Here is a 25,832-nt window from a genome sequence, read left to right on the forward strand (position 1 = left end):
CCCACAACTCAAAAAAAAAAAGGGGGGGGTGAGGTGGAAGGGGGAACAGGGGCTGGGGACCAGTGCCAATGTCTCATACCTATAATCCTAGGTATTCAGAATATGCTGGAAGTGGTGCTGTGGCTCAAGTGGTAAAGTTCTAGCTTTGAGCACAAAAAGGCCCAAAGACAGTGCCAGGCCCAGAGTTCAACCCCTAGGACCAGCAACAAGAACAGATAGGTTGGTGGGGGGATGGAGGTGGAACAGAAATGTCGTTCAGTAACAATGCACTTGAACATGTATGAGGTCCTGGATATTCAATTCCCAATTCACACACACACACACCCCCTCTGACCGCCAAAAGGGCCTTCCTTCACCTGTACCCTTGTGGCATTGGAGAAATACAGAACAAAAGCATGCACATGCTGGAGGTGAGCTCTTTGTCCCATGCTCATGCCCTTCCACATCCAGCCTGTCCCAGAGTCGGGCTGTCGGCCAGATCAGGAAAGTCCAGGCAAAGTCACCCTTCCCTATGTCTACCAGCCCTGGTCCAGGCACACACGTGTGGGGCTCCCGGGTCTCACTTCCACTTCTTCTGCAGGAGAAGAAGGCACTGGCAAGTGCTGGGGAGAGAAGGTCTTAGGAAGCTGATTCTACATCACACACACTCCTCCTAAGTGTGCTCTGTCAATCTGTTTTGGTCTTAATTACACCCTTGGCAGTCCAAAAAACAGATGCCTGTGCGGCCTAGGTAATAAATATGTTCTCTGGAGCTGTCAGGTGAAATGGAGTGTGGATGGGCCTGGTTCTGGGGAACCTGCTGCTCCAAATGCAATGATATTTACTGCCTGAAGCACATGGCTGCCCCCAAGTCCAAATGCAGCCTGAATAGATTCTGGCACAGCAGCAGTGCAGGAAGTGAGCCATCTCCTGCTCCTCTGGACAGAGCTCTGGCAGGCACACTACCCCAGCTGCTGCGAAGTCATTAGACTTTGTCCTGTGGCACTGATTGTTCTGGGGTCCACAGCACCAAATGCCTCCACAGAGGAGCAGGGACTCAGAGAAAGTAGCACAGCCAGTCACTCCCCTTGAGATCTGCCCAGGAGGTCAGCTTGGACACAGAGTCAGAGGTGGCCATCTGAGTGCCACGGCTATGTAGCCACACTCTGACGAGGGTGTCACATGCTGGAGGTGCACTGCAGAAAGACACCTGCCAAGTGGAGAATGTGTGTGGAGACTGGCCAGACACCTTCTTCTGAAGAGGCCTACCTGACTAGGGGCGGCGGCAGGTGGTTCTTTTATTCCCCCCCTCTTTCCTTTACAATGCTTTAATATTTACTTTCACAGTAACTACTACACTTAGGCAAAACAGCACTAGTTCATTTCTTAGAAATTCAGTCTCAATGGGTAGTTCTTTAGTATGGACAAAGTTAAGTCCCAAGGTGTTTTTAAGAATATAAAACCCTGAAACTCAAAGGAAAAGCCCTTCCTTCCCACTGCCAACTTTCCAAAAACCTTGGTTCAAAGACACTCCCCCGCACTGCTCAGGGCAGAGGAAGGACACTAGCTCCCACAGCCTTCTCCACAGAACCCCCCCCCCCCGACCCCCGCTAAGCAGCCCTGACCCCTGGGGGCCCTGGCCTACTGGTCTCAGCAGCACTTACGTCTATGATCAGATACTCCACAGGCAGGGGACGAGCCAGCTGCGTGATCTCGTTGCCAAACTTGTCTATGTCCTGAAATAATCAAGGTGAATAACAGCCGAGTGAAACCAACCAGTGAGAATGTTCTTTTCACACTGCGATCTTAGCTTTTCTTGAAGTACAGGAAAATAAGTATGTGTTGCGTTCAGAGCTCTTCAGAATGGCATGACCGAGACCACAGCCATACTCCCACAACATGCCTCAAGAGAGCACCAAGGCTCTCCCCTCAGGTCGCAGCAAGACCCTCTGAGAGGGAACCAGTGGAGCCTGTGCGCCCTTGCTCAAGATCTGAGCCAGTCTCCCCTCCCAAACCACCCAAGTGCCTGTCTGGATATAAATTCTTTTTTGTTGTTGATGATGCTATGCCTGAGCTTTTTCTTTCTTTCTTTGCCTAAGACTAGTGCTCTACCACTGTGAGCCACAGTGACACTTCCAGTTTTTGAGTGGTTAACCAGAGAGAGAAGTTTCACGCAGACTTTTCTGCCCTGACTGGCTTTGAACTGTGATCCTCAGATCTCAGCCTCCTGAGTAGCTAGGATTACAGGATATTAATTCTTAAGTCTTACACATCCAAAACTTATCAAACCATACCACTTACATAGTGACAAAAGAAAGGCATGCACAAATGAGTACATGCACACACACTCACACGCGTGCACGCACACACAGCAGACATGGAAAATCCCTACTACCAATCTGTCAAAGTCTAAATTTGTTTTACTTTGTCAGATGAACAGAACATAAAGTTTAATTATGGGGAAAAACGGCCAGCATACATTCATTAATCATAAAATGACAATTAGGTCTGATTTATGTCAAATATGCTGGGTTCAAACAAAGCTCCAGAAATACATTCACAAAAACAGAGCTTTCATTAAAGATTTTACAAGGTGAGTTTTAATACCTATTGAAATCATTTCAACTTACAGAAATTGTTCACTGAGCCATGCACATGGATGTACATTTTTTATGAATAAAAATATTGTATATGTACCCCCAGCAATGGGGGAGGGGTGAACTTGGGCTTGGGAACTGACCCTGAGCTCCTTTTGCTCAAGGCTAGCACTCTACCACCTTGAGCCACAGCACCACTTCTGGTGTTCTGGTGGTTGGAGATGAGAGTCTCACAGACTTTCCTGCCTGGGCTGGCTCTGAACCTTGACCACGATCCTCATTTCTCAATTGTCTTGAGTAGCTAGGACTACAGGTGTGAGCCATAAGTAAACATACATCCAGCCGGGCCCAGTGGCTCACACCTGTCATTCTGGCTACTTAGGAGACTGAGATCTGAAGATCACGGTTCAAAGTCAGCTCAGCATTAAAATCCTTGAGGCTCTTATCTCCAATTAACCACCAGAAAACCAGAAGTGGTGCTGCAGCTCAAGAGGCAGCCTTGAGCTGAAGAGCTCAGGGACAATGCCTAGGCTCAGAGTTCAAGTCCCATGACCAAAAAAAAAAAAAAATCCAGGGCCAGGAGGATGGCCTAGAGGTAGCATGCACGAAGCCCTGGGTTTACTTCCTTGGTACTACATACACAGAAAAAGGAAGGAAGTGGTGCTGTGGTTCAAGTGGTAGAGTGCCAGCCTTGAAAAAGCCCAAGGACAGTGACTAAGCCCTGAGTTCAAGCCCTAAGACTGGCAAGAAACAAAAAGTATACACACACACACACACACCTCCATAATTTGCAATTAGAGTGTCTTACGGTAAAAGTGTCTATCTAATAAACCTAACCAAAGGAAGTGCAGGACCTCTATGGCAAAAACTATAAAATTAAAGAAGACCAGGAACTCACACAGAAGAGCATGGTGAAAATAGCCACAATTAAAGGCAATCTACAAAATTCAAAGCAATACCCATCAAATCCCAATGTCTTCTTCACTGAGATAGGGATAGCAATCCAAAGATTCTTATGGAATTCAAGATTTCATGTAGGGGCCAGGAGCATGGCCTAGTGGTAGTGTGTTTGCCTAGCAAGCACAAAGCCTTAGGTTCAATTTCACACACACACACACACACCCCTACCTACCTACCTACCTACCTACTGCTGGGCTGGGGGTTTTGCCTAGTGGTAGAGTGCTTGCCTAGCATGCACGAAGACCCTGGTTCAATTCCTCAGTACTAAATACATAGAAAAAAAGCCAAAAGTAGTGTTGAGGCTCGAGTGATAGAGCTCTAGCCTTGAGAAAGTCCAATGACAGTGCTCAGGCCAAGCCCAGGAATGGAAGGGAAAAAAAAACCCTGTAAGTTGGTGCTATGGCTCAAGTGGCAGGGCGCTAGTCTTGAGCAAAAAATTTGCACAGACCCTGAGTGAAAGCCCCAGGACTGAAAAAAAATTCCAAATGGACAAAGAAAATTTGAGTAACCCCTCCCCAAAAAAAACAGTGGTGCAAGTATCACAATTTCAAGGCTGGAACAGAACTATAATAATAAAAGCAGCTTGGTTCAAGAGGTAGGGCAGTAGCCTTGAGTTGAAGAGCTCAGGGACAGTGCCCAGGTCAAGTTCAAGCCCCATGATCCACAAAACAAACAAACAAACAGACCTGATAAGCTAGGCAAGCTAGCTCATACCTATAATTTTAGCTACTTAGGAGGTTGAGATCTGAGGATTGGAGAGTCAAAGCTGTCGGGGTTTTTAGTCCTCGGTCCCTCCGACCCGCAGGAGAGATAAAGAGAACGCGCCCAGAGCAGAATAAACTGAAAAAGGAGAGGGCTGACTGACCGCCCACACCCAGCCCTCCCTCGCCAGAGGACAATCAGACGAGACAGGGAGACCTGTCAAGGCAGGAACTCATTTATTGAGGATGGTGGGCAGGGCGGGGGAGGTCCTGTGTTACTCTCACCATGGTCTCAGCAGAGAGTGATAAAGCAACAACACTTTCGTACCCAATGGTAATCAAGTCTCAGCAGAAAGTGATTCACAATACGGACGATATAGCTCAAAGTCAGGCATGGCGTTCATACATGACAGCTCATTTCTTTGTGAGGTTATCTTACTCAGTGATGCAGATTCATGGGCCAGCCTGACCCTGCACTCAGCTCCCAACACAAAGCCAGCTTGGAAGACACTAAAGTCACTAATGTTCGTGAGACTTTTATCTCCAATTAATGACCAGAAAATAGAAAGCGGCACTATGGCTCAAGGGTAGGGTGGTAGCCTTGAGCTGAAGAACTCAGGGACAGCACCACGGCCCAGAGTTCAAGAGCCAAGATCGACCAAATAAAACCCAGAAGTGGTAGTGTGGCTCAAGTGGCAGAGTGCTAGCCTTGAGAAAAAAGTGCCCAAACTGGACATGGTGGCTCACGCCTGTAATCCTAACTACTCAAGAGGCTGAGATCTGAGGATGGAGGTTCAAAACCAACCCAGGCACTTAAAGAACATGACACTCTTACTTCAATTGGGAAGTGGGGATGTGGCTCAAGGGGTAGGGAGGTGGCCTTGAGCTGAAGAGCTGAGGGACAATGTCCAGGCCCTGAGTTCAAGCCCCATGACTGCACCCTCCCAAAAAAGGTGGGGGTCCAAAGAGGAAGAAACCTTACCACTCCATTGCTGGGAATATGAGGGTAACTACTCTGGTAGGTGGTCTGTAGATTCTGCAAATAAGTAAACACAGACTAGGTGCCAGTGGCTTACATCTGTAATCCTAGCTACTCAGGAGGCTGAGACCCTAGAACTGTGGTTCAAAGCCAGCATGGTGGAGCTAAGGATCAAATGGTAGAGCTTTGAGCAAAAAAGATCAAGAACAGAGCCCAGGCTCTGAGCTCAAGCCCTGGGACTGGGAGAGGAATGGTATACTAGGGGAGGAATCCAGTGCTGCAACTCTACTGAACAAAAACTGTTCCCAGAGCAGGGAGTTTGGCCTAGTAGTAGAGTGCTTGCCTAGCATGCATGAAGATTCAGGTTCAATTCCTTGGTACCACCTATGTAAGAAAAAAGCCGGAAGTGGTGCTGAGGCTCAAGTGGTAGAGCTCTGGCCTTGAGAAAGTCCAAGGACAGTGCTCAGGCCCTGAGCCCAAGCCCAGGACTGGCAAAAAAAAAAAAAAAAACAAAAAAAACCCAAAAAGCTATTCCCACCAAATATGAGGGTACAGAAACAGGCCGTGGGGGAGGGAAGAAGAGGACACAGGAACAGTGGAGAAAGGGTGGTGTGCACCATGTAAAATGTGAGGAAGGATGGAAGGGTGACATTGTACTCATAACCTGGCTTACGGAACTGAAACTTCTTTGCAGAAATACTTAATTTTTTTTTAAAGTTTACATCCATGGAGGCTCTCAGACCCCAAATGACTACCAAGTACATGTCCTCAGGATGTGCCCATGAGGCGTTTCTGGTACACCCACACTGCTCAGGACACCGAATCACAGCAAGCCATGCCCGGCCTGCCTCAGCAGAGACCACGCTTCTACAACCCCCAGCTCTACTCCAGCTCCTGCCTGTGAAGCTGAGGCGACCTTCTTCCCACCACCCTCAGTAAGGACCACATACTTTCACACACAGCATTCTGTGACTCTGCTAGCTTCAAGAGGGCCGCCAAGAGGTGGACCTGCTGAATGGGGTGGGCTCCTGGGCCCCTGAAGAGGCAGTTTCAAGATGGAGGCAGGAGTCAAATCCAATCAAACGAAATCACCACCTCCCAAAACACAAGACTGCCCCTACAAGATACAACCGGCAACAACTCACACATAATTAGCCCATCTGGAATTCATCTTCAAATCTAATTAAGCTCTAATATGCAGAAACATTTTTCCAGCACCTGTTCACTTTAATCTTCCCCTCTAGGGAATTTTCTTTCTAAACGCCCCTCTCTCCTGTTCTTTGTCATGCTATTCTTGTTTAAACTTAACTACCCAACTGTACCTTTTCTGCTCCCTAAGAAAATAAAAGAAAATAAAGGTGTCGTACCCTCTTTTCTTCCCTGGGGAAAACAGGTGCTGTCTACCTTTCCTCCATGCCTTTGCTTGCCAGCCAATTCCAAGCCCCACACACCATTTTTAAAGGCAATTACTTTTTTTATGGGCGTTAGCAAATGTCAGACAGAATATGCTAGGAGGAAGATGTCTTAATTCTTAGAATGCCAGCCGCCAAAGTGTCAGCAGTTTTAGCTCCACTTGGAACAAGACTGTGAGAGAGTTGGAAATTGTGCTCATCAGGCCTCACTACTTGCAAGGTCAGGTCTAAATGCATCAGTGCATCAAACAGAAAAGAGAGGATCAAGATCTCTGTCACCCCACAGCACAGGCACGGGCTTTGTGGTACTGGTTGACCAGGTTGCATTTCAGAGCAAGTAGGCCCAGCTCTGAGCATGGGCTTCCCTATGAGGAAATGGCGGGACGGGCTAGCTGGCATCCCCACCCTCGGTCAACAGAGCACTTTGAACTCATGTCTCACACCACAGGACGGCCCACGGCATTGGTGCAGTGCTTGCCATGCCCTGCCCAGACTGCACCTATCACAGCTGTCCCTAAGATTCAGTAAGAAATGACAGGCCACAAGGTTGACCCCAAAGATGGAGCAGGAAGTTAAGTCGGTCTACATTTGGAGTTCAGGTGCCAGGCTGCCCTATGCTCTACCCCTCACCTGGCACGGGTAGGTCAACTCAGAGCATATCCAGAACCAACTTGTGCTTCCTAGACTGGGCCCTGACAAGGGAAGAATAAAAACTACATTCACATTTCAGAGACACAAAAACCTTGATCTAGACTACCAGTACGCTATGGAAGTGTTAGGTGACCTGGACAAACATCCGAGAAATCTGAGCCAAGCACTGGTGGCTCACAACTGTAATCCTAGTTCCTCAGAAGACTGAGCTCTGAGGATCATGGTTCAAAGCCAGCCAGACCAGGGAGGAAAGTACATGAGACACCTTCTCCAATTATCTATCACAAAACTGGAAGTGGCACTGTGGCTCAAAGTGTAGCACCAGTTCTGAACAAAATGAGAAGGACAGTGCCCAGGCCCTGGTTCAAGCCCCACAACCACCAAAAAATAAAAGACAAAGATTATATAAAAACACAAGGAAAAATAAAATCTGGCACAGGATTGCAACACACACACACACACACACACACACACACACACACACACACACACACAATTAGCTAGGTGCCAGTGGCTGATACCTATAATTCTAGCTATTCAGGAGACTAAGATCTGAGGACCCAGCCACTGCCCTGCCCCACAGCTAAAAGGACTTGAGACTCTTATCTCTAATTAACCTTTAGAAAATGGGAAGTGGGGGCTGGGAGTTTGGCCTAGTGGTAGAGTGCTTGCCTAGCATTCACGAAGACCTGGGTTCGATTCCTCGGTACCACGTACAGAAATGGTGCTGTGGCTCAAGTGGTAGAGTGCTAGCCTTGAGAAAATCCAAGAACAGTGCTCAGGCCCTGAGCTCAAGCCCAGGACTGGCAAAAAAAAAAAAAAAGAAAAAAAAATTTTAATGATCTTTAGTGTCTGGGCTGGCTTTGAACCTCAGTCCTTAGATATCACCTCCTGAGTAGCTAGGATTATAGACATGAGCCACCGCACTCAGCTTCAAGTCACTTTTCTTGAGTCAGAGCAATCCAAAGCTCAAGAGTGAAACTTGACTTCTGCTGGCTACCAATATTATATGCCTGGAATCGTAGCCACTCAAGGCCTGAGATATAAGAATCCCAGTTTAAAGCCAGTCCGGGCAGGAAAGTTTATGAGATATTTACCTCCAATTAACCAACAAAAAACTGGAAGTGGAGCTGTGGCTCAAGTAGCAGAGCACTAGCTTTGAGAAGAAAAACTAAGGGGTAGAGAAGAAAAACTAAGGGATAGCTCCCAGGCCCTGAACTCAAGCCCTGATAAAGAAGTTGATGGATATCACTAGATAGACTTGAAATCTTAAGATTCAAGCATAATGCATAATGAGCATTATTAAACAAATTTTCTTTTGATGAAGCAGCTGGTTGTGTGGCCTGGGAAGTGACTAATTGTACCATCTTTGAGGGAAAAGCAGGAAGAAAACAAGTGCTGCAAGCTTAGCTACACAAGTCTGATATGATGAGAACTACAGGTCTCTTCTATGCTTTGCAAGCAATCAGGAAGACAGTCTTAACCCACCCCAACAAAACAACCACCCTGGCCCTGGGCCTACATGGGGTTCCCAGAGGCAGTCTTCCAGACGGACCTGCAGATGGTAACCAGCCCATGATGTGATCAAGCACACACAATCCCCAAAGGCCTTTCCTCCCAGCCAGGAGCCCTCCTGAAAGGGCCATCTGCCACTTCCACCTCGCCTGTGTGCCACCACACCAGGGACAGTTACAGGGATGGAATATATCCATGCGTACTTAGGGCAGAAAGCTATTTCAAAGTCTTCCTTGTTGGCTTGTTTATCTGTCCTGGGGGGTGGGGGAGGGGAGCAAAGAAATGGAGGGACAAAGGATGAACAAATACTATAATGAAAATGAACCATACAACTTGTTGGTGAGGAACTGGAAGAAAAAACTGGAAAAGAGCAAAGGAAGAGGCAACACTGTCCAAAAAAGAGTGTACTCATTACCTGACATATGACATGTACTAATCCTTCTGTACAGCACCTTTACGATAGTAAAAAGGCCAGGAGTGCGGCCTAGTGGTAGAGTGCTTGCCTAGCATGCATGAAGCCATAGATCTGATTCCTCAGTACCACATACTCAGAAAAAGTTAGAAGTAGTGCTGTGGCTTAAGTGGAAGAGCACTAGCCTTGAGAAAACTCAAGGACAGTGCCCAGGCCCTGAATTCAAGCCCCAAAACTGGCAAAAAAAAAAAAAAAAAAAGAGGGGGAGAAATTATAACTGAAATGGGTAATCGTCTAGAAGATTAATAATGAATCTGCAACAAAATAGAAACATTCCGAAAAAAAGACTGAAATAAAAATGAACAGAGATCAGCAGACTGCTAAGTTCAAGTAGCTAAGTGAGTGCAGTAACAATCTCCGAGGCCTGGGCACCAGTGGCTCACACCTGTAACCCAACTGCTCAGGAGGCTGAGATGTAAGGATTGTGCTCTGAAGCCAGCCCCATCAGAAAAGTCTGTGAGAGTCTTGTATCCAATTAACCACAAGTGGCACTGGGGCTCAAGTAGAACACTAGCCTCTCAGGAGGCTGAGATCGGAGGATTGTGTTTCAAAGCCAGCCCCAGCACCAAAGCCCATGAGACTCTTACCTCCAATTAACTACAGAAAACTGAAAGTGGTGCTGTGGCTCAAGGGGCAGAGTAACAACCTTGAGCTGAAGAGCTCAGGGACAGCGTGCAGGCCCAGAGTTCAAGTCCCATGACCGACAAAAAACAAAAACAAAAGCACGAGCTGCTAAGTCTGCCTGAGATAAATGATTCCTTCCCTTGGCGCTCTCCTGTGCACCCTGGAAATCCCCATTCAGCGCTGTAACCTTGGCAACTGGCATGTCTGGAGGCAGGGAGAGGGGTCCCCTAGTCCAAAGCATTTCCCCATCCTCAGAGGTCATCCTGCTCCGCTATGACCCTTCCCCCTATAATCTCTTGCCTCCAGCCAAAAGCCCTCTGGCTTCGCCTGACTCCATCTTGTACACCTGATGGCCTGCTTTCTCTCCCCACCGCTCCCCCTTGAACTGCATGGAGTTTCCTTTCTCCAAGACTATACTAGCCTTGAGAGAAGGGAAGGGGGAAAAAAAGCTCAGGAATAGCACCAAGGGTTCAAGTCCTGTGATGGTCGCACACCCACAAAAACAAAAAAGAATCTCTTAACACACACACACACACACACACACACAAAGTGGTTGCAGTACACAAATTCTAATAATAGTTTCACACATCCTTCATTGCCTTTTCAACTTTAAAACTATTTTCTGATTTGTCACATATCTAAATTCAGAGCATGCTGTTCACATTGCCACCAAAGCCTAGGTAAGTAGCTGACACCAAGGCCCAGAAATGTGACAAAATGACTGACAAGTGGACACTAGTCCAGAATCACCAGCACGGGAGGCATCCAGGTCAGGTTGTAAACTTAAAGGTGTGCGCCGGGGCATTTTTACCTTATAAAACACGTCAGGCACATACTGCTCGCTGCTGGACTCTTTAGCGTAGCCGAGCTCAGGCGCGTCCTTGCACGGCAGTAGACACTCATCCCGAACCAGTGCCATACACTGGTTAGACACCTGGTACCCTTCAAAATGGACCTGGTTGTCTGGACCACCTGTAAGAGACAGACTTTCAAAGAGAATCTACTAAGACATTCAGAACCAACCTATGCTCTTTAGAAACAAAGGTCTGTCATGGGTTTTGGCTGACACAGTCCCCATCCAGACTGCTAAATCTGCTCCAACACTGCAAGGCGGTGCAGTAAGTACATGGCCTCCATCTTATACCAATATCAAGAAACAAAGACAAAGCCCTCCTTCCTACAAGCTTCAGTATCTTAGGGAACAAGAGCAGGATGGGTGATTCACCTGAAGGGGATGGGTGCACCAGGTGTAGAGGAATGAACAGCAGTCTCTGGTTTGGCTATTTATTTTTGCCAGTCCTGGCCTTGAATTCAGGGCCTGAGCACTGTCCTTGGGCTTTCTCAAGGCTAGCACTCTACCATATGAGCCACAGCACCACTTCTGGCTTGTTTCGATGCATGTGGTACCAAGGATTCGAACCCAGGTCTTTGTGCATGCTAGGACAACACTCTACCACTAGGCCACACTCCTGGACCGGTTTTAATTTTTCAGGTAAGTATTGCTATGTAGCCTGGCTGGCCCTGAACATGTGATCCTCCTGCCTCACCCTCTTGAGCACTGCAATGAGAGATGTGCAATGCCATGCCTGGCTGCAAACTATTCTCAATAATACAGTCCTAGCATGTCGTCACACACAGCATTTCTACCTTAAAGAAACCTACATGGCCCCAGCAGGTTGGTGCTCCAAGCATCACCTCTAGCACTATGATGGTATGGACAGCAAGGGTGATACAAGGTCTTCTCCCAGCTCACCCAGGCTCACAGCCAACAACATATAGCCCTCCAAGCAGTGTAGGGAAGTGAGGAATCAAGCACAATTTCTTCGCTCATTTTATGAACCCAGCACCTACTTCTCTACTGTTCTATTGTGTTACTTGTTTCTGATTAGACTATGTAGACCCTGTTCCTTCAGCCATATCAAAACAACAATCTTCAGTACTAGACTCCAACAACAATTTAGGAAAATAAATCTGACTTAACTAATTCAGATGAGTACTGCTTTTCAGGTTTTGACCATCAACACAAAAACCATCGGATTCACAAAAAATGAATCCACTGTACAAAAATCCCTAGCTCACACCTGTACTGCTAGAAACTTAGGAGGCTGAGATTGGAGGACTGTGGTTTGAAGCCAGGACAGGCAGAAAACTACTCCAGGTCCCATCTTTATTTAATCAACAGAATACTGGAATGTAGGGTCAGGAGTTTGGCCTAGTGGTACAGTGCTTGCCTAGCATGCACGAAGGCCTGGGTTCAATTCCTTCATATCACACACACAGAAAAAGCTGGAAGTGGCCAGGCATGGTGGCTCATGCCTGTAATCCTAGCTATTCAGAAGGCTGAGATCTGAGGATCAAGGTTCAAAGCCAGCCCGGGCACAAAAGGACCTGAGACTCTTATCTCCAATTAACCTCTGGAAAACAGGAACTGGGGCTTGGCTCAAGGGTAGGGTGGTAGCCTTGAGCTGAAGAGCTCAGGGACAGTGCCCAGGACAGGCCAAGTTCAAGCCCCACGATTCACAAATAGAAAAAAAAAAAAAAAGAAAAAGCTTGAAGTGGTGCTGTGGTTCAAGTAGTAGAGCACTTGCTTTGGGAAAGTACAAGGACAGTGCTCAAGCCCTGAGATCAAGCCCCAGGACTTGGGCGGTGGTGGGGTGGGGACGCAGGAGACTCATCTCTAATGAAGTACCAGAAAACCAGAAGGCTAGGGATGGATCTCTAGTGTAGACAATTTCCCATATCAAGAACAAAGCCCTAAGTTCAAAGCTCAATACTATCACAAAAGAAAGAAAAATGCTGTGAAGGAAAGCAAATCATTAACACGGCAGCATATTATAGTATTCTGTTCCCTCCCCATTTATACCTGTGGCTACTGTAGTGACAAACTTGGATCCAAAATGCCCATCAGGAGAAAGACGGCATATGTTAGGGTGCTTGTTTTGGAAGTCTCCTGCAGTTATGCATTCTTCTGAACTCAGAAAGTAAGTGTCCTAAAACAAGAGAAAGGCCACATAAACTTCACAGCAGTGTGTCAAAATAAACTTCTATTTCTTCTTTGAAAAGTACTAAAAGCTAATCTCCAGTATCTCAAAATTCATACTGACACAAACACATTTCAGATGTCCCATCTAAAAGCACCCACAAGAGGAGGGCTGTAAGCTCTGCGTAACCCACCCCACGGGTCGACACACACACCAAACAGACTCAGCCTCCATTTACCAGTACAAACCCTGCTACCAGGCCAAGCCAGCCTACAACTTACCTTATTTCGACTGTATCGGACTGTGCCCTTTCGGGTATCTTCTGAGATAAGGTCTGTGAATATCCAGCCAACCTTAATGAAAGAAAAAAAGTATCTTTTAAAGATCTCTCCTAAAATATATGATGCAGGAAGTTTGAGAAGTGTCTTCAAAGCCTGTTTTCAGGAATTAGGCAAGCCCCATTGGGCAGACCCAAAAACTCCTTCTGGTGCTGCTGGGCTAGATAAATACAGGGCAGGACTTACTGGTCTATGACTATGTGGTTTCCTACATAGCTGAGTATGTTGGCACACACCTATAATCCCAGCAACAGGAAAGTTGAAGCAGGTTATCCCAAGTTTTGAGGCTAGCATGGGCTACATAGCAAGACTATATCAAAAGTAAAATAAAAATTAGCCAGGCGTGGTGGTTCACACCTGTAATCCTAGCTACACAGGAGGCTGAGATCTGAGGATCAAGATTCAAAGCCAGCCCGGGCACAAAAGGACCTGAGACTCTTATCTCCAACTGACCTCTAGAAAATGGGAAGTGGGGCTTGGCTCCAGGGTAGGGCAGTAGCCTTGAGCTGAAGAGCTCAGGGACAGCGCCTAGGCAGAGTTCAAGCCTCACAACCAAAAATAAAAAATAAAAAAATAAACCCAACTGAATAAAGAAACTGAACAAAGAAGCACTGGTGGTTCAAGCCTTTAATTCTCTTATAGGACACTAAGATCCAGAGGATCAAGGTTTCAGGCCAGCCCAAGAAGCAAAGTCCATGAGGATGTACCCAAGCTGATCCATAACATCAGCGCTAGGAGTAGCCCAAGGGGCAGAGCTCGGGCAGAGCTCCAGCAGAGCGATCGAGGACCTGAATTCAAACCCCAATACTGTGAAAAAAATAAAAATAAAAAACACTGACCTAAGAAACCTTATTAAGGACACGAGACAAACCAGGTCAACGTACAGAAAATATAATTATCTTTCTATCTTCTAACTGTTCCCTTTGTCAAGTAGATCCAGGTTATAAACAGGAAATCAAAGCATGATGGAAGAACAAGACGGAAAATGAGTGTGGAAGAGGTGGGTATTTGTGCAGCAGAGCTGCATCCTCAGGAATGGTGGCTGGCACATAATGCCAGGTGGTAGCTGTGGCCACTGCTCTGGATGATGCATTTATTGTTTTGGTTTAGCTTTGGTTTTATGAGACAGGGTCACACAATGTGGCACAGGCTGGCCTCCATCCTTCTGCCTCAGCCTTCCAAGGGCTAGGAGAGCAGATGAAAATACCCTGCACAGCAGTGGCTCAGGACTTGAGGAAATATTCCCACCTCACTGAGTCAGAGGACCATAAAGCTATCAGCACCCAGTGAACACATGCACATCCCCACATCCCCACAACGGAGTCCTTATGGCTGACAGAAGGCCCTATACCTTCCTCAGGCCAAGTTTGGCAGCAATCTCATCAACCACCTCAGCTTTTGGGTCTTCAAGAAGCTCCAGGCTATTCTGTGTGCCAATCTGTTGGGGATCAAAGGGAGAAGGCAGTCAGAGAGCAGGCGGGGACAGACAGGACTGTACACCTTCCACTACTACTCAGTGTTAGGACGCCTGGCCTCCTCCCTGCTAGACATTGGCTAACCACACCTAGGCCCACACCAAGCTCTTCCTCCGTGGCTTCAGGCTGGGTGAGTGTAGGACAAAGGAAGGCTATCTCTATTGCGCATCTGAACATTTCCTGCCATGGAGAGTGGTAGTGGCAAGGGTGGTGCTCAGGGCCACAGAGAGAACTAAAGATGAACAGGCACCTCAGATTGACACTTGCAAACCAAATGGCACAGTGCTCAGCTGGGGCATTGGATGGAGAATGGCTGTAGCTGGAATCATTAAATGCAGCTGTGCAGGATGAAGATGGAACTCTGCAACCAGAACTGGGTTATATTCGTGGGGCATCCTTGTAAATTAGTCAAATTCTGACAAAACAGTAAGCCACTTTCTCTTCTGCTGGGTGTCACTCACATAGAGGACACTACCACTTCTACTGATGGGTAAAATCTGGAGCTCAACTTAATCAGAGCAACAAGTGGCATCAGAGGCTAAGGAAGGATGAATAGGAGGTCAGCAGTCTCAATCCACAGACTGTCCACTACCTGTAATCTCAAGCCTCCAATGATGCAGATGAAAGTCAGGAGGCTAGTTTCTGTTTCAGTTATGTATTTTTCTTCTGTTTTTCCTTCCCTCCCTTGTCCTTCCTCAATTTCTCCTCTTTCTTTTGGTCAATCATGGGGCTTGAACTCAGGGTCCAGGCTCTGTCCCTGTGCTTTTCTGCTCAAGGCCAATGATCTATCATTTTGAGCCATAGCTTTATTTCCAGTTTTCTGGTGGTAAACTAAAGAGTCTCACAGACTTTTCTATCCCAGAGTACATTATAGGAGTAAAGTATAGTAGAGTATAGTAGCATATGTATTATTGGAGTATTTATGCCCAGCTTATTTTTTGAGATGGGTGCTCACTAACTTTTGCCTGAGCTAGCTTCAAAGCAATCTCTGCCTTGTGAGTATAGCTGAGATTACAGGTCTGAGCCACTTCAGTGGGCCCTGTTCTGAGGTTCTGAAGACTTTTAGATGACCAGTCATGCCCTAGAAACCCCATCACTCCTGCCTGCTGCAGGGCGGAAGAGGTAGAACCACAGTGAGGAGCAACGGCTCTGGCCAGAGGCACTCACTACACTGGATGACATGCGTATCAGTACTTGTTCAACATACTGAAGTTGGTAAACATGAGTCATGCCGGAGAATATTTCTACAATATAGTATTCAGAAAACAAATGTGAGAGCCAAGCACAAAGGCTCATGCCTGTAATCCTAGCTACTCAGAAGGCTGAAGCCAGCTCAGGGAAGAAAGTCTATGAGACTCTTATCCCAAATTAAACACCAAAAAACTGGAGGTAGAGCTGGTGGCACATTAGTGGTAAAGTGCTCGCCATGAGCAAAAAAAGCAAAGTGACAGTTCAAGCCCCATTACCTGCACCAAAAAAAAAGTGAAATAAATGTGTGTGCTCTCCCACCGATGGGGGGCATGCACAGTGCAAGAGAGAACAACAAGTGCATGGGAAGAAGTGACAGCTCACTTCCCACTTTCCCCATGACAACTAGCAGAGGTGCGCGTTTGTTGTGTAAGGTGCTGCACAGCACTGCATACCTGAGGAGGTTCATAAATCGCAGCTACTTCAGCCCTGATGCCCAGGGGAATGTCCTTGTGCTCCGTGTACCGTCCATACAAGTACCCGAAATGCTGGTTCCCCGTCTTTCTCCAGAAGTCAAGGAAACGGTCAGCAACGGTGTGATTCTCAAACATGATATTGTCTACATGTCTGTATTTCTGTAGAATTAATACGTAAACTAGATGAAGATATTCAATTCAATGTATTTTTGTATACCAAAACATGCCAAAATATGTACTATCTGGTCTGTTCTTTACCCACTCCAATCCTAGGGATGGAACCCAGCCTTGTTTACTTTTAGGCACTTGGCTAGTATGCACAAACAAGTCACAACCCCGGCACCAAATAACAAAGACAAATTTCTCAGCCACAAAAACCAAATTAGGGACATCTCACCTGTCTGTTCAGTGTGATAGCACTGGGTTGGCACTTGGTACAGATACCATTGGGCCACGGGAGGTGTCCCTCACAGCCTGACTTAATCTTACAGCTGATATTCTCCAGGGCAACAAACTTCCCCCTGTTAGAAGAGAAACAACTGAGTCACTGTGATGATAGTGAGGAGTCTGGCTGGAAGCAAGAAGGGCATTGGAACAGGTGACATCTCCTCCAGGCCAGCATATCAGGAAAATGTGTTAAAATGACTCTAGCAGTAGCTTCATTTTCTATTGAGGCCTGCCCTGTAGAAACAAGGTGTTTTTTAATTTGCTTTTTTGGTTTTTTTTTTTTTTGGACAGTCCTGGGCCTTGAACTCAGGGCCTAGGAACTGTCCTTGGGCTTTCTCTCAAGGCTAGCACTCTACCACTTCAGCCACAGCACCATTTCTGGCCTTTTCTGTGTATAAGGTACCAAGGAAAAGAACCCAGGGTTACTGCTTGCTAGGCAATCAGGCTACCACTAGGCCACACTCCCGACCCCAGAAGCAGGGTTTTTACCCCCAGTCCTTCCCTAACACCTATTAATACCACTGGAAATGTACTGATCTAACTTATACCCCCAAGAGGAAGCCTCATCTGTTGCTAATAACATAGTTAGTTAGCCCAATATTTACACATTTGTAAGACATTCTCTTATTAAAGCGTAATTGTGTAATTGCGTAATTGCAAAGGCTGGTGGTTCACGCCTGTAATCCTAGCTACACAGGAGGCTCAGATCTGAGGATTGAGACTCAAAGCCAGCACGGATACAAAAGTCCATGAGAGGGCCAGGAGTGCGGCCTAGAGGTAGAATGTGTGCCCAGCATGCATGAAAATCCAGGTTCAATTCCTTAGAACCACATATTTAGAAAAAGCTGGAGGGCCGGGAGTTTAGCCTAGTGGTAGAGTGCTTGCCTAGCATGCATGAAGACCTGGGTTCGATTCCTTGGTACCACATACACAGAAAAGGCAAGAAGTGCTGTTATGGCTCAAGTGGTAGAGCATTAGCCTTGAGGAAAGCCCAAGGACAGTGCTCAGGCCCTGAGTTTGTACTCCAGGACTGGGGAAAGGAAAGGGGAGGAGGGAGGAGAGGGGAGGAGGGGGGAGGGAGGGGGGGAGGGGGGGAGGGGGGAGGGGAGGGAGGGGGGAGGGGAGCAGAGAGAGGAGGAAAGCAAGCAAGCAAGCAAGCAAAAGAAAGAAAGCGAAAGAAAGAAAGAAGGAAAGCAAGCAAGCGAAAGAAAGAAAGGAAGGAAGGAAGGAAAGCAAGCAAAAGCAAGCAAGCAAGCAAGAGAAAGAAAGAAAGAAAGAAAGAAAGAAAGAAAGAAAGAAAGAAAGAAAGAAAGAGAAAGAAAGAAAAGAAGAGGCTGGAAGTGGTGCTACAGGTCAAATGATAGAACTCTAGCCTTGAGAAAGCCCAAGGACAGTGTTTAGGCCCTGAGTTTAAGACCTAGGACTGGCAAAAATAATAATAATAATAATAATAATAATAATAATAATAATAATAAATGTCTGTGAGACTCATCACTAATGACCCACCAGAAAACTGGAAGTGGTGCTGTGGCTCAAGTGGTAGAGCACTAGTCTGGAGCTGAAGAGCTCAGGGACAGTGTTTGGACCCACAGTTCAAGCCCCATCACCGACCAAAAAAAAAAACGTAAAGAAAACAGTGCGGAACCGGCCTAGCAAGTATAAGGACCTGAGTTCAAACACAAGTTCAAACGAGCAAAAACCCCTAGGATCCAAGATTCCAAGGTTTTGTCACTGCTGATTTTACCTTTCCTACTTCCATACCCTACTTCCTTTAACCACTGTCCAATATGCAAAAAGGAATTTTCCTCCTGCCAAGGCCACAGTGGCTGCTTACTTGTCGGCGCCTCCAGTCAGCTTCCGGATGTAGGCATGGAAGGACATATGCTTCACAGGAGGCTCCAGGTGATTCAGGTAGTCTTCATCAAATGGCTGCCAACACACACAGAGGAAGTGAGCGGTCACAAGCCAGCCAGGGCACAGGAGCCTAAGGGTCCCGCTACACAAGGGGCAAAGAGAGACAGTACTGCTTCCTCAAGAGTTCAAGGTTATGGAGCCGGGAGCGTGGCCTACTAGTAGAGTGCTTGCCTAGCATGCACAAAGCCCTGGGTTCAATTTCCCGGTGCCACATACACAGAAAAAGCCGAATGTGGCGCTGTGGCTCAAGTGGCAGAACACTAGCCTTGAACAAAAAATGTCCAAGGACAGTGTCCTGGCCAGAAGTTCAAGGTCAGAATCAAGTTTTTCTATGTGAGCCAATTAGCCACTTATCTGAATCCAAGTTAAAATAAAAATCTTTTTATGCCAAGTAAGTTCCAACAAAACTATGTAAGCAAGCCTCGAGAGGCCTGGAGAACAGCTGCTCGGGGTATGGTGCTTGCCTAACACTGAGAGCAGGAAGACTGGGCACTGATGACTTCCATCTATAACCCTGTTCACTCAGGAGGCTGAGATCAGGGGACCTACGTGTGAAGCAAGGTCAGGAAAAGAAGTTCTCAAATTCCATGTCCATGGCTCACGTCCCTAATCCTGGCTGCTTAGGAGGCTATCACCTACAGGACCACACATCAAAATCAGCACAGGCAGAAAAGTCTGCAGGAGGAGGCTGGAGCATGGCCTAGAGGTAGAGTAAAAAGACATGGGGTTCCATTCCTCAGTGTCACATACACAGAAAAAGCCGGAAGTGGGGCTATGGTTCAAGGGGTAGGGCGGTAGCCTTGAGTTGAAGAGCTCAGGGACAGTGCCCAGGCCCACAGTTCAAGCCCCATGACCTACAAAAACAAAAGAAATGCCAGAAATGGTGCTGTGGCCCAAGTGGCAGAGGAAAAAGCCCAAGAACAATGCTCAGGCCCTGAGTTCAACCCCCAGGACAGGCGATCGATCGATCGATAGATAGATAGATAGATGCCAGCCACTGTGGCTCACACCTTGTAATCCTACTACTCAGGAGGCTGAGATCTGAGGACCGCCGTTCAAAGCCAGCCTGGGCACAAAAGTTGGTGACATTCTTATCTCTAATTAACTACTAGAAAAAAGTGGCACTGTGGCTCAAGTGGCAAAGCACTAGCCTCGAGGAGAAGGCCCAAGGACAGTGCTCAATGCTCTGAGTTCAAGCTCTGGGACTGGCAAAATGAAAAAAAATAGAAAAAGTCTGCAAAATTCCATCTTAAATTAGCCAGCAAAATGACGGATTGAAGGCACTGGTCAAGTGGCTAACTACCAGCCATAAGCAAGAAAATCAACTAAGCTATGTAGTAATGGCTCCCACCTGTAATCCTACTCAGAAAGCTGAGATCTGAAGATCATGGTTCAAAGCCAGCCAGGGCAGGAAAGTCCTTCAGACTATTATCTTCAATTAACTACCAAAAAGCTATAAATGAACTTTTGACTCTTAGGAGGTAGAGCACTAGCCTTGAGCACAAGAGCTCAGCAACAGCACACAGGCCCTGATTTCTGGGCCCAGGATCAACACCCACCCCCCCAAACAAAAACAAAACAAAGAAAAGTCAAGTGAGAACAGGAGGCTCTAAGTTCAAACTGGTGACAAATGTAAGGGTCACCTGGAAAAATGGTTCAAGTGGCAGAGTGCCAAACAAGCAACAAAGAGGTCTAAAGCTCAAACTCTAGTACTGGAAAAAGAGAGCCAGGAATGTGGTAGAGTGCTTGCCTGATATGTACTAAGCCGTGGGTTCAATTCCTCGGTACCACATACACAGAAAAAGCCAGAAGTAGTACTGTGGCTCAAGTGGTAGAGTGCTAGCCTTGGAAGAGCTCAACGACAGTACATAGACCCTAATTTCAAGCTCCAGGACTGGAAATAAATAACAAAAGGTTTCCCCAAAACTGTTTAAAAAAAAAAAAAGAAAAAGATAAGAAAAAGGAAAAGAAAACCTACAAGGTAAAGGGTGAAATTTTAAAAAGCTGCCAGAGGAAAATCAGGTTGGCCTTGCTTACCAGCCCTGTTAGTCTAGTAAATCAAAACCAACAGGCAGAGCTCGTAGTCAGATTTTAAGAGGATTGTCCAGGGAGCACACCGCCCTTCATCACAAAGGCTTTAGCCATTCATAATCCACCCACAATGCTGCCCGAATAAAAGAAGGCCCAGCCTCTGGGCAGCTTGCACAGGATGCACCACACCCCATCCTGAGTGGCAGGGCTCCCCGAGCAAACTCACCTCCAGCGGAACGCAGTGCACACACTTTCCCAGGGGGCCATGGCGGCATCTGGAGAGAGCACAGGCAGAAGGAAGGCACAGCAACACTCAGGCTATTGTTCTGCTGCTGCCTCCCCACTTATTACATGTTTAAAATGTATATTATTTTTTTTAATTTGACCTCAGGATTTTATTGCCTTCATTACAAAAGACAAAACTTAAGACATCACGATTGTACCGGCTTCATAATAATAAAAGTTGAAACTTAGAACTGGGTCAATTGCCACTTTCTCTTTGTATCTCTACCCTGTTCAGAATGCTTGCATCTCTTAATAGCTAGCATTCTCTTAGATCTGCAGTTAGGCTTAACACATTCAAGTCTCAGCACAATCTTCTTGTGGTCTCAGCTCTTTTCTGGAACATTGGCTTAGTTTGACTGCCATAACCACTCTGTTCTCTGTTATCAGGACATTATCCCTAGGCATAAATAGAGTCCTTAGCTTCGTGTACTCTTGTACTCTTTGTGAGGCTGGTATTTGCCACACCTCTTACAGAAAGTACAGCAGGTTTTAGAGGAATGTTAACCAGGATGGTGGGAAGCCTGCCACAGTGCCAAAAGAATGCTGTACGGTATTCTTTTTTTTTTTTGGCCAGTCCTGGGCTTGAACACAGGGCCTAAGCATTGTCCTTGGGTTTTTTTTTCCAGGGTACAGCTCTACTACTTGAGCCACAGTACCACTTCTGGCTTTTTTAAGTATGTGGTGCATGCTAGGCAAGCACTCTACCAATTGGCCAAACTCCCATCCCCTAATAGTTTAATATTCAATCTAGCATGTACTGGGAAAAGAATGACCAACAAATGACACATCAAATCGGTGATTGTATAAAGGTATCAATCTACCCAGCCACTTTCCCTTACCACATGGGCAGTCTCTGTATGTAGTCTAGGTTCCTTCAAACTTGGAATCCTGCCTCGGTCTCCCCAGTTGTTTTTTTTTGGGGGGCGGGGGTCTGTCATGGGGCTTAAACTCTGATCCTGGGCTCTGTCCTTGAGCTCTTCAGCTCAAGGTTACCATCCTATCCCTTGAGTCACAGTGCCAAGACCGATTGTACGGTGGTTAATTGGAGATGAGTCTCATAGACTTTAGTGCCCAAGCTAGCTGTGAATAGAGATCCTCAGATCTCAGCCTCCAAAGTAGCTAGAATTACAAGCGTGAGCCCCCAGGACCCAGCTCTGTGAAACCCTTATCTTCAACTAACCACCACAAAACTTAAAGTGCACTGTGGCCCAAATGGTAGAGTACTAGTCTCGAGCAATGAGAGGCTCAGGGGCTGTGCCTGGGCCCTGAGTTCTGGCCCCATGCTGACCATCAATCAGTAATAAGATGTTAATAACCAGCGGTTCACCCTTGTAACCCAATGACTGGGGATACTGATAGCATAAGCACTGAGGTGTGAAGCTAGTCTGGGCCAAAGAGTCTGCAGGGAGCTGCAGGGAGCTAGTAACCAACACAAAGTGTGAAGCACAGGCTGAGAGCTTGCCCTAGTGGTAGAATGCTTGATCAGAATAAATGAAGCCCTGGGTTCCACCCCTCCATACCACATACACAAAAAAGCCGGAAGTGGTGCTATGGCTCAGGTGGTAGAGCAATAGCCTTGAGAAAGCCCAAGGACAGTGCCCGGGCCCTGAGTTCAAGCCCCAGGACTGGCAAGGGAAAAAAAAAAAAAAAAAAAAGAAAAAGAAAAGGAAAATGTGAAGCACCAAGTGCAAACTCTGGATTTGGGGTAGGGGGAGAGGAATTAATAAGAAAGCCAGTAATATATACATATGACAAAAAAAACCAAAATAGTGTATGAACCCATGTTTGGAATATGCCTACTTCATGCATACTCTGGACGATGCCTGGCTCTAAGAATTCAAGACATTCTCAGTTTCAGAAAAAAACATGAGCTGGGGGGTGTGGGAGGGGGAGGGAAATGTGGACCAAGACATGTGAAAGGGTATCAATGTATGTGAATTAATGCACCTTCTATCTGGCAAATATCATGTAACCCTTTTACTAATTACGATTAAAAAAAAAGAAAAAAACAGAAAAAAACATGAGCATGTACAATAGAGACATGCTTACTTGGTTGAGGACAGTGGTGAAAATGGTGGAAATGTCAAACTACAGTCCCTCCAAGGCTCAACCAATCAGATCCCACCCCAAATGGGATCAGAATTCTTAGGTGTGTATGAGTTTGACATTTCAACACCACAACCGAGATGCCTCCTTCAGATGAAGGACGCTTTTACTGATGACCGGTCAGAATTAACTCTCACGCACATGCACATACGCTTTCTAATGAGGCCCACATCAGCAGGGGAAGGGGTGCAGAACGGCCAGGAGGAATGGCAAATGGAAGAGGTGTTTTAGCTAATGGCTCTGATCACCTCTGATCACCGAATGACTCCACACCAACTTTAGCTGAACATTTAGGGTTCCTCCATCTAAGACATAAAAGCTGCTAATATAGCAACTGGGATCCCAACATCTCGATGTCAGCACACTGTACTTGTACAGAATGATGCATTTTGTTTTGGTTTCTTTTTTTTCTTTTTTTTTTTTTTTGTGGGTCATGGGGCTTGAACTCTCGGCCTGGCACTGTCCCTAAGATCTGAGTTCTTCTGCTCAAGACTACTACCCTATGCCTGAGCCATAGCCCCAATTCCCATTTTCTAGTGATTAACTGGAGATAATAGACTCAAGTTCTCTAGTGTCCGGGGTGGCTCTGAACTGTGATCCTCAGATCTCAGCCTCCTGAGTAGCTAGGATTACAGGCGTGACCCGATGCACCCAGCCAGAAGGATGCATTTTCCAAAAAAAAAAAAAAAAAGAAAGAAAGAAAGAAAGAAAAAGACCTCCAGTACAGAGTTAAATAGGCTTTGCTCAGATGATTTTGCATCTGATTTCAAATTCGGACATTTTCAACTGGTTCCTTTAAAAAGAATTATAAAGCTGGGGATTGGCTAATTCCTGTAACCCTAGCTACTCAGGAGGCTGAGATCTGAGGATCAACGTTCAAAGCCAGCCATGAAACTCTTATCTCCAATTAACCACCAGAAAACCAAAAGTAATGTTGTTGCTCAAATGGTAGAGCAATAGGCTTGAGGTGCAGAGCTCAGGCTCGGGGATAGCATGCAGGACCAGAGCTCAGGACCGATGACAGAAATAAATAAACAAATTCTAAAATAATGCACACTAGCACCAGTGTTTCATATAAATCTGGTCAAAAGTGCATATTCAAAGGAGCAACATCTTTTGCAAGTAAGTTAGAATTGAGGTTTTCTTATCTCAGCCTCCAGTAGGTAGGATTACAGGCATGAGCTCCCTCCCCTCTCAATGTCTTTGCTTTCATTATTGGCATCATAGTGCTGGTAGTGATAACACATTCTGTGTAGTGACCATTTCACCAGCTCAACTTGGCTAATTTGTTCTAGCAACAAATAATTACTAATAATTTAACTTTATGGATTGGCTCTTAGAGTGGGAATAGAGTAAAAGACATCACACCTACAGCTAGGAATGTGGCTTAGTAGTAGAGTGCTTGCCTAGCATGCATGAAGCCTTGAGTTCCATTCCTCAGTACCCCATATACAGAAGAAAAACTGGAAGTGATGCTGTGGCTCAAGTGGTAGAGTGCTATCACTAGGCAAAAGAAGGTTAGGGACAATGCCCAGGCCCTGAGTTCAAGTCCCAGGATTGGGAAACAGCTCAGTAATAAACTATTTCACATAGCAGGGGGGAAGTTTAAAAAAATAAATAAAAAGGAGTGGGGCTAGGAGTTTTGCCTAGCAGTAGAGCACTTGCCTGGAATGCACAAAAGCCCTGGGTTCAATTCCTTGGTACCACATACACAGAGAAAAGCCGGAAGTGCTGCTGTGGTTCAAGTGGCAGAGCACCAGCCTTGAACACAAAGAGGCTTAGGACAGTGCCCAGGCCCTGAGTTCAAGCAACAGGACTGGCAAAAAAAAAAAAAAAGTGAAAATGTAGCTGTCAATAGCACTCAGATGTTAAGTCCTCTATGTTTGAAAGGAAGGTAACATGGTACACAACATCTCTGCATTCAAGAGGCTGAGAAAAGAATGAAGTTCAGGATCAGCATGAGCTACATATCAATATCCTATCTCAAAATACACAAAATAACGGAGACGACAGGTATTCCAGAGCCCTGGGCGGCACTTACAGCTGTGGGTCTCGGCTCCTATAAATCTTCCCGTCCTGCTTGCTGAGGTACTGATCGATCTCGTCCTCCACCACACTGGGAACGAAGGCCTTCAACCCCAGTGAGGTGGATGTCTCCATCTCTGATGAGGGTCCAGCAAGACTTGAAGGAAACAGAAACAGCAAATCCCCATGCCTGTGCAAAAGATACAAAGTGTCAGCACAATCTTTACTCTGCTGGGTCAGACATACAGACTGTGCCAAATGCAAGTTCCAAGCTGAGAGGGCAAACTCCACCATCATAAAGTCCTCAGTCGAGTCACGAGTGTGGCCTAGTGGTAGAGTGCTCACCTAGCATGCATGAAGCCCTGGGTTTCATTCCTCAGTCCCAGGTACTCAGAAAAAGCTGGAAGTGGTGCTGTGGCTCAAGTGGCAGAGCACCAGCCTTGAGTAAAAAGTGTCCAAGGACAGACAGTGCCCAGGCCCTGAGATGAAACTGCAACGTAACAGAAGAGAACCTACGAATTGAGAAGAATCCACAAGCTGAAACTGGAAAAATTCTGTCTGCCTCCATCCACTACACAGCACCAAAAAAAAGCTAGCTCTAATGAGGGGCCTTCTCTGCCAGGCTGTGAGAAGGGCTGACGGCTGAGATCAGGAAGCCCCAAGATTCAACTCAAAG

At 46.5% G+C, this 25,832-nt stretch overlaps 1 protein-coding gene across 1 annotated transcript in view; it reads right to left on the minus strand.

The window, feature by feature from the left end:
• Nploc4 (NPL4 homolog, ubiquitin recognition factor) overlaps positions 1-25,832 on the minus strand; it is a 46,345-nt gene that overhangs the window by 9,431 nt on the left and 11,082 nt on the right. The window contains exons 4-13 of the mRNA XM_090351361.1: positions 25,173-25,346; positions 20,967-21,015; positions 18,630-18,724; positions 16,746-16,869; positions 16,328-16,507; positions 14,561-14,647; positions 13,153-13,224; positions 12,754-12,880; positions 10,702-10,862; positions 1,644-1,715 (exon numbers count right to left, since the gene is read on the minus strand). Of these exons, the coding sequence (XP_090207487.1) occupies positions 1,644-1,715; positions 10,702-10,862; positions 12,754-12,880; positions 13,153-13,224; positions 14,561-14,647; positions 16,328-16,507; positions 16,746-16,869; positions 18,630-18,724; positions 20,967-21,015; positions 25,173-25,346 (1,141 nt within the window). The remainder of the gene's footprint in view (positions 1-1,643; positions 1,716-10,701; positions 10,863-12,753; positions 12,881-13,152; positions 13,225-14,560; positions 14,648-16,327; positions 16,508-16,745; positions 16,870-18,629; positions 18,725-20,966; positions 21,016-25,172; positions 25,347-25,832) is intronic.

This window comes from Megascapheus bottae, chromosome 17, assembly GCF_031878675.1.
Source record: "Megascapheus bottae isolate mThoBot1 chromosome 17, mThoBot2.hap1, whole genome shotgun sequence".
Taxonomy (NCBI): domain Eukaryota; kingdom Metazoa; phylum Chordata; class Mammalia; order Rodentia; family Geomyidae; genus Megascapheus; species Megascapheus bottae.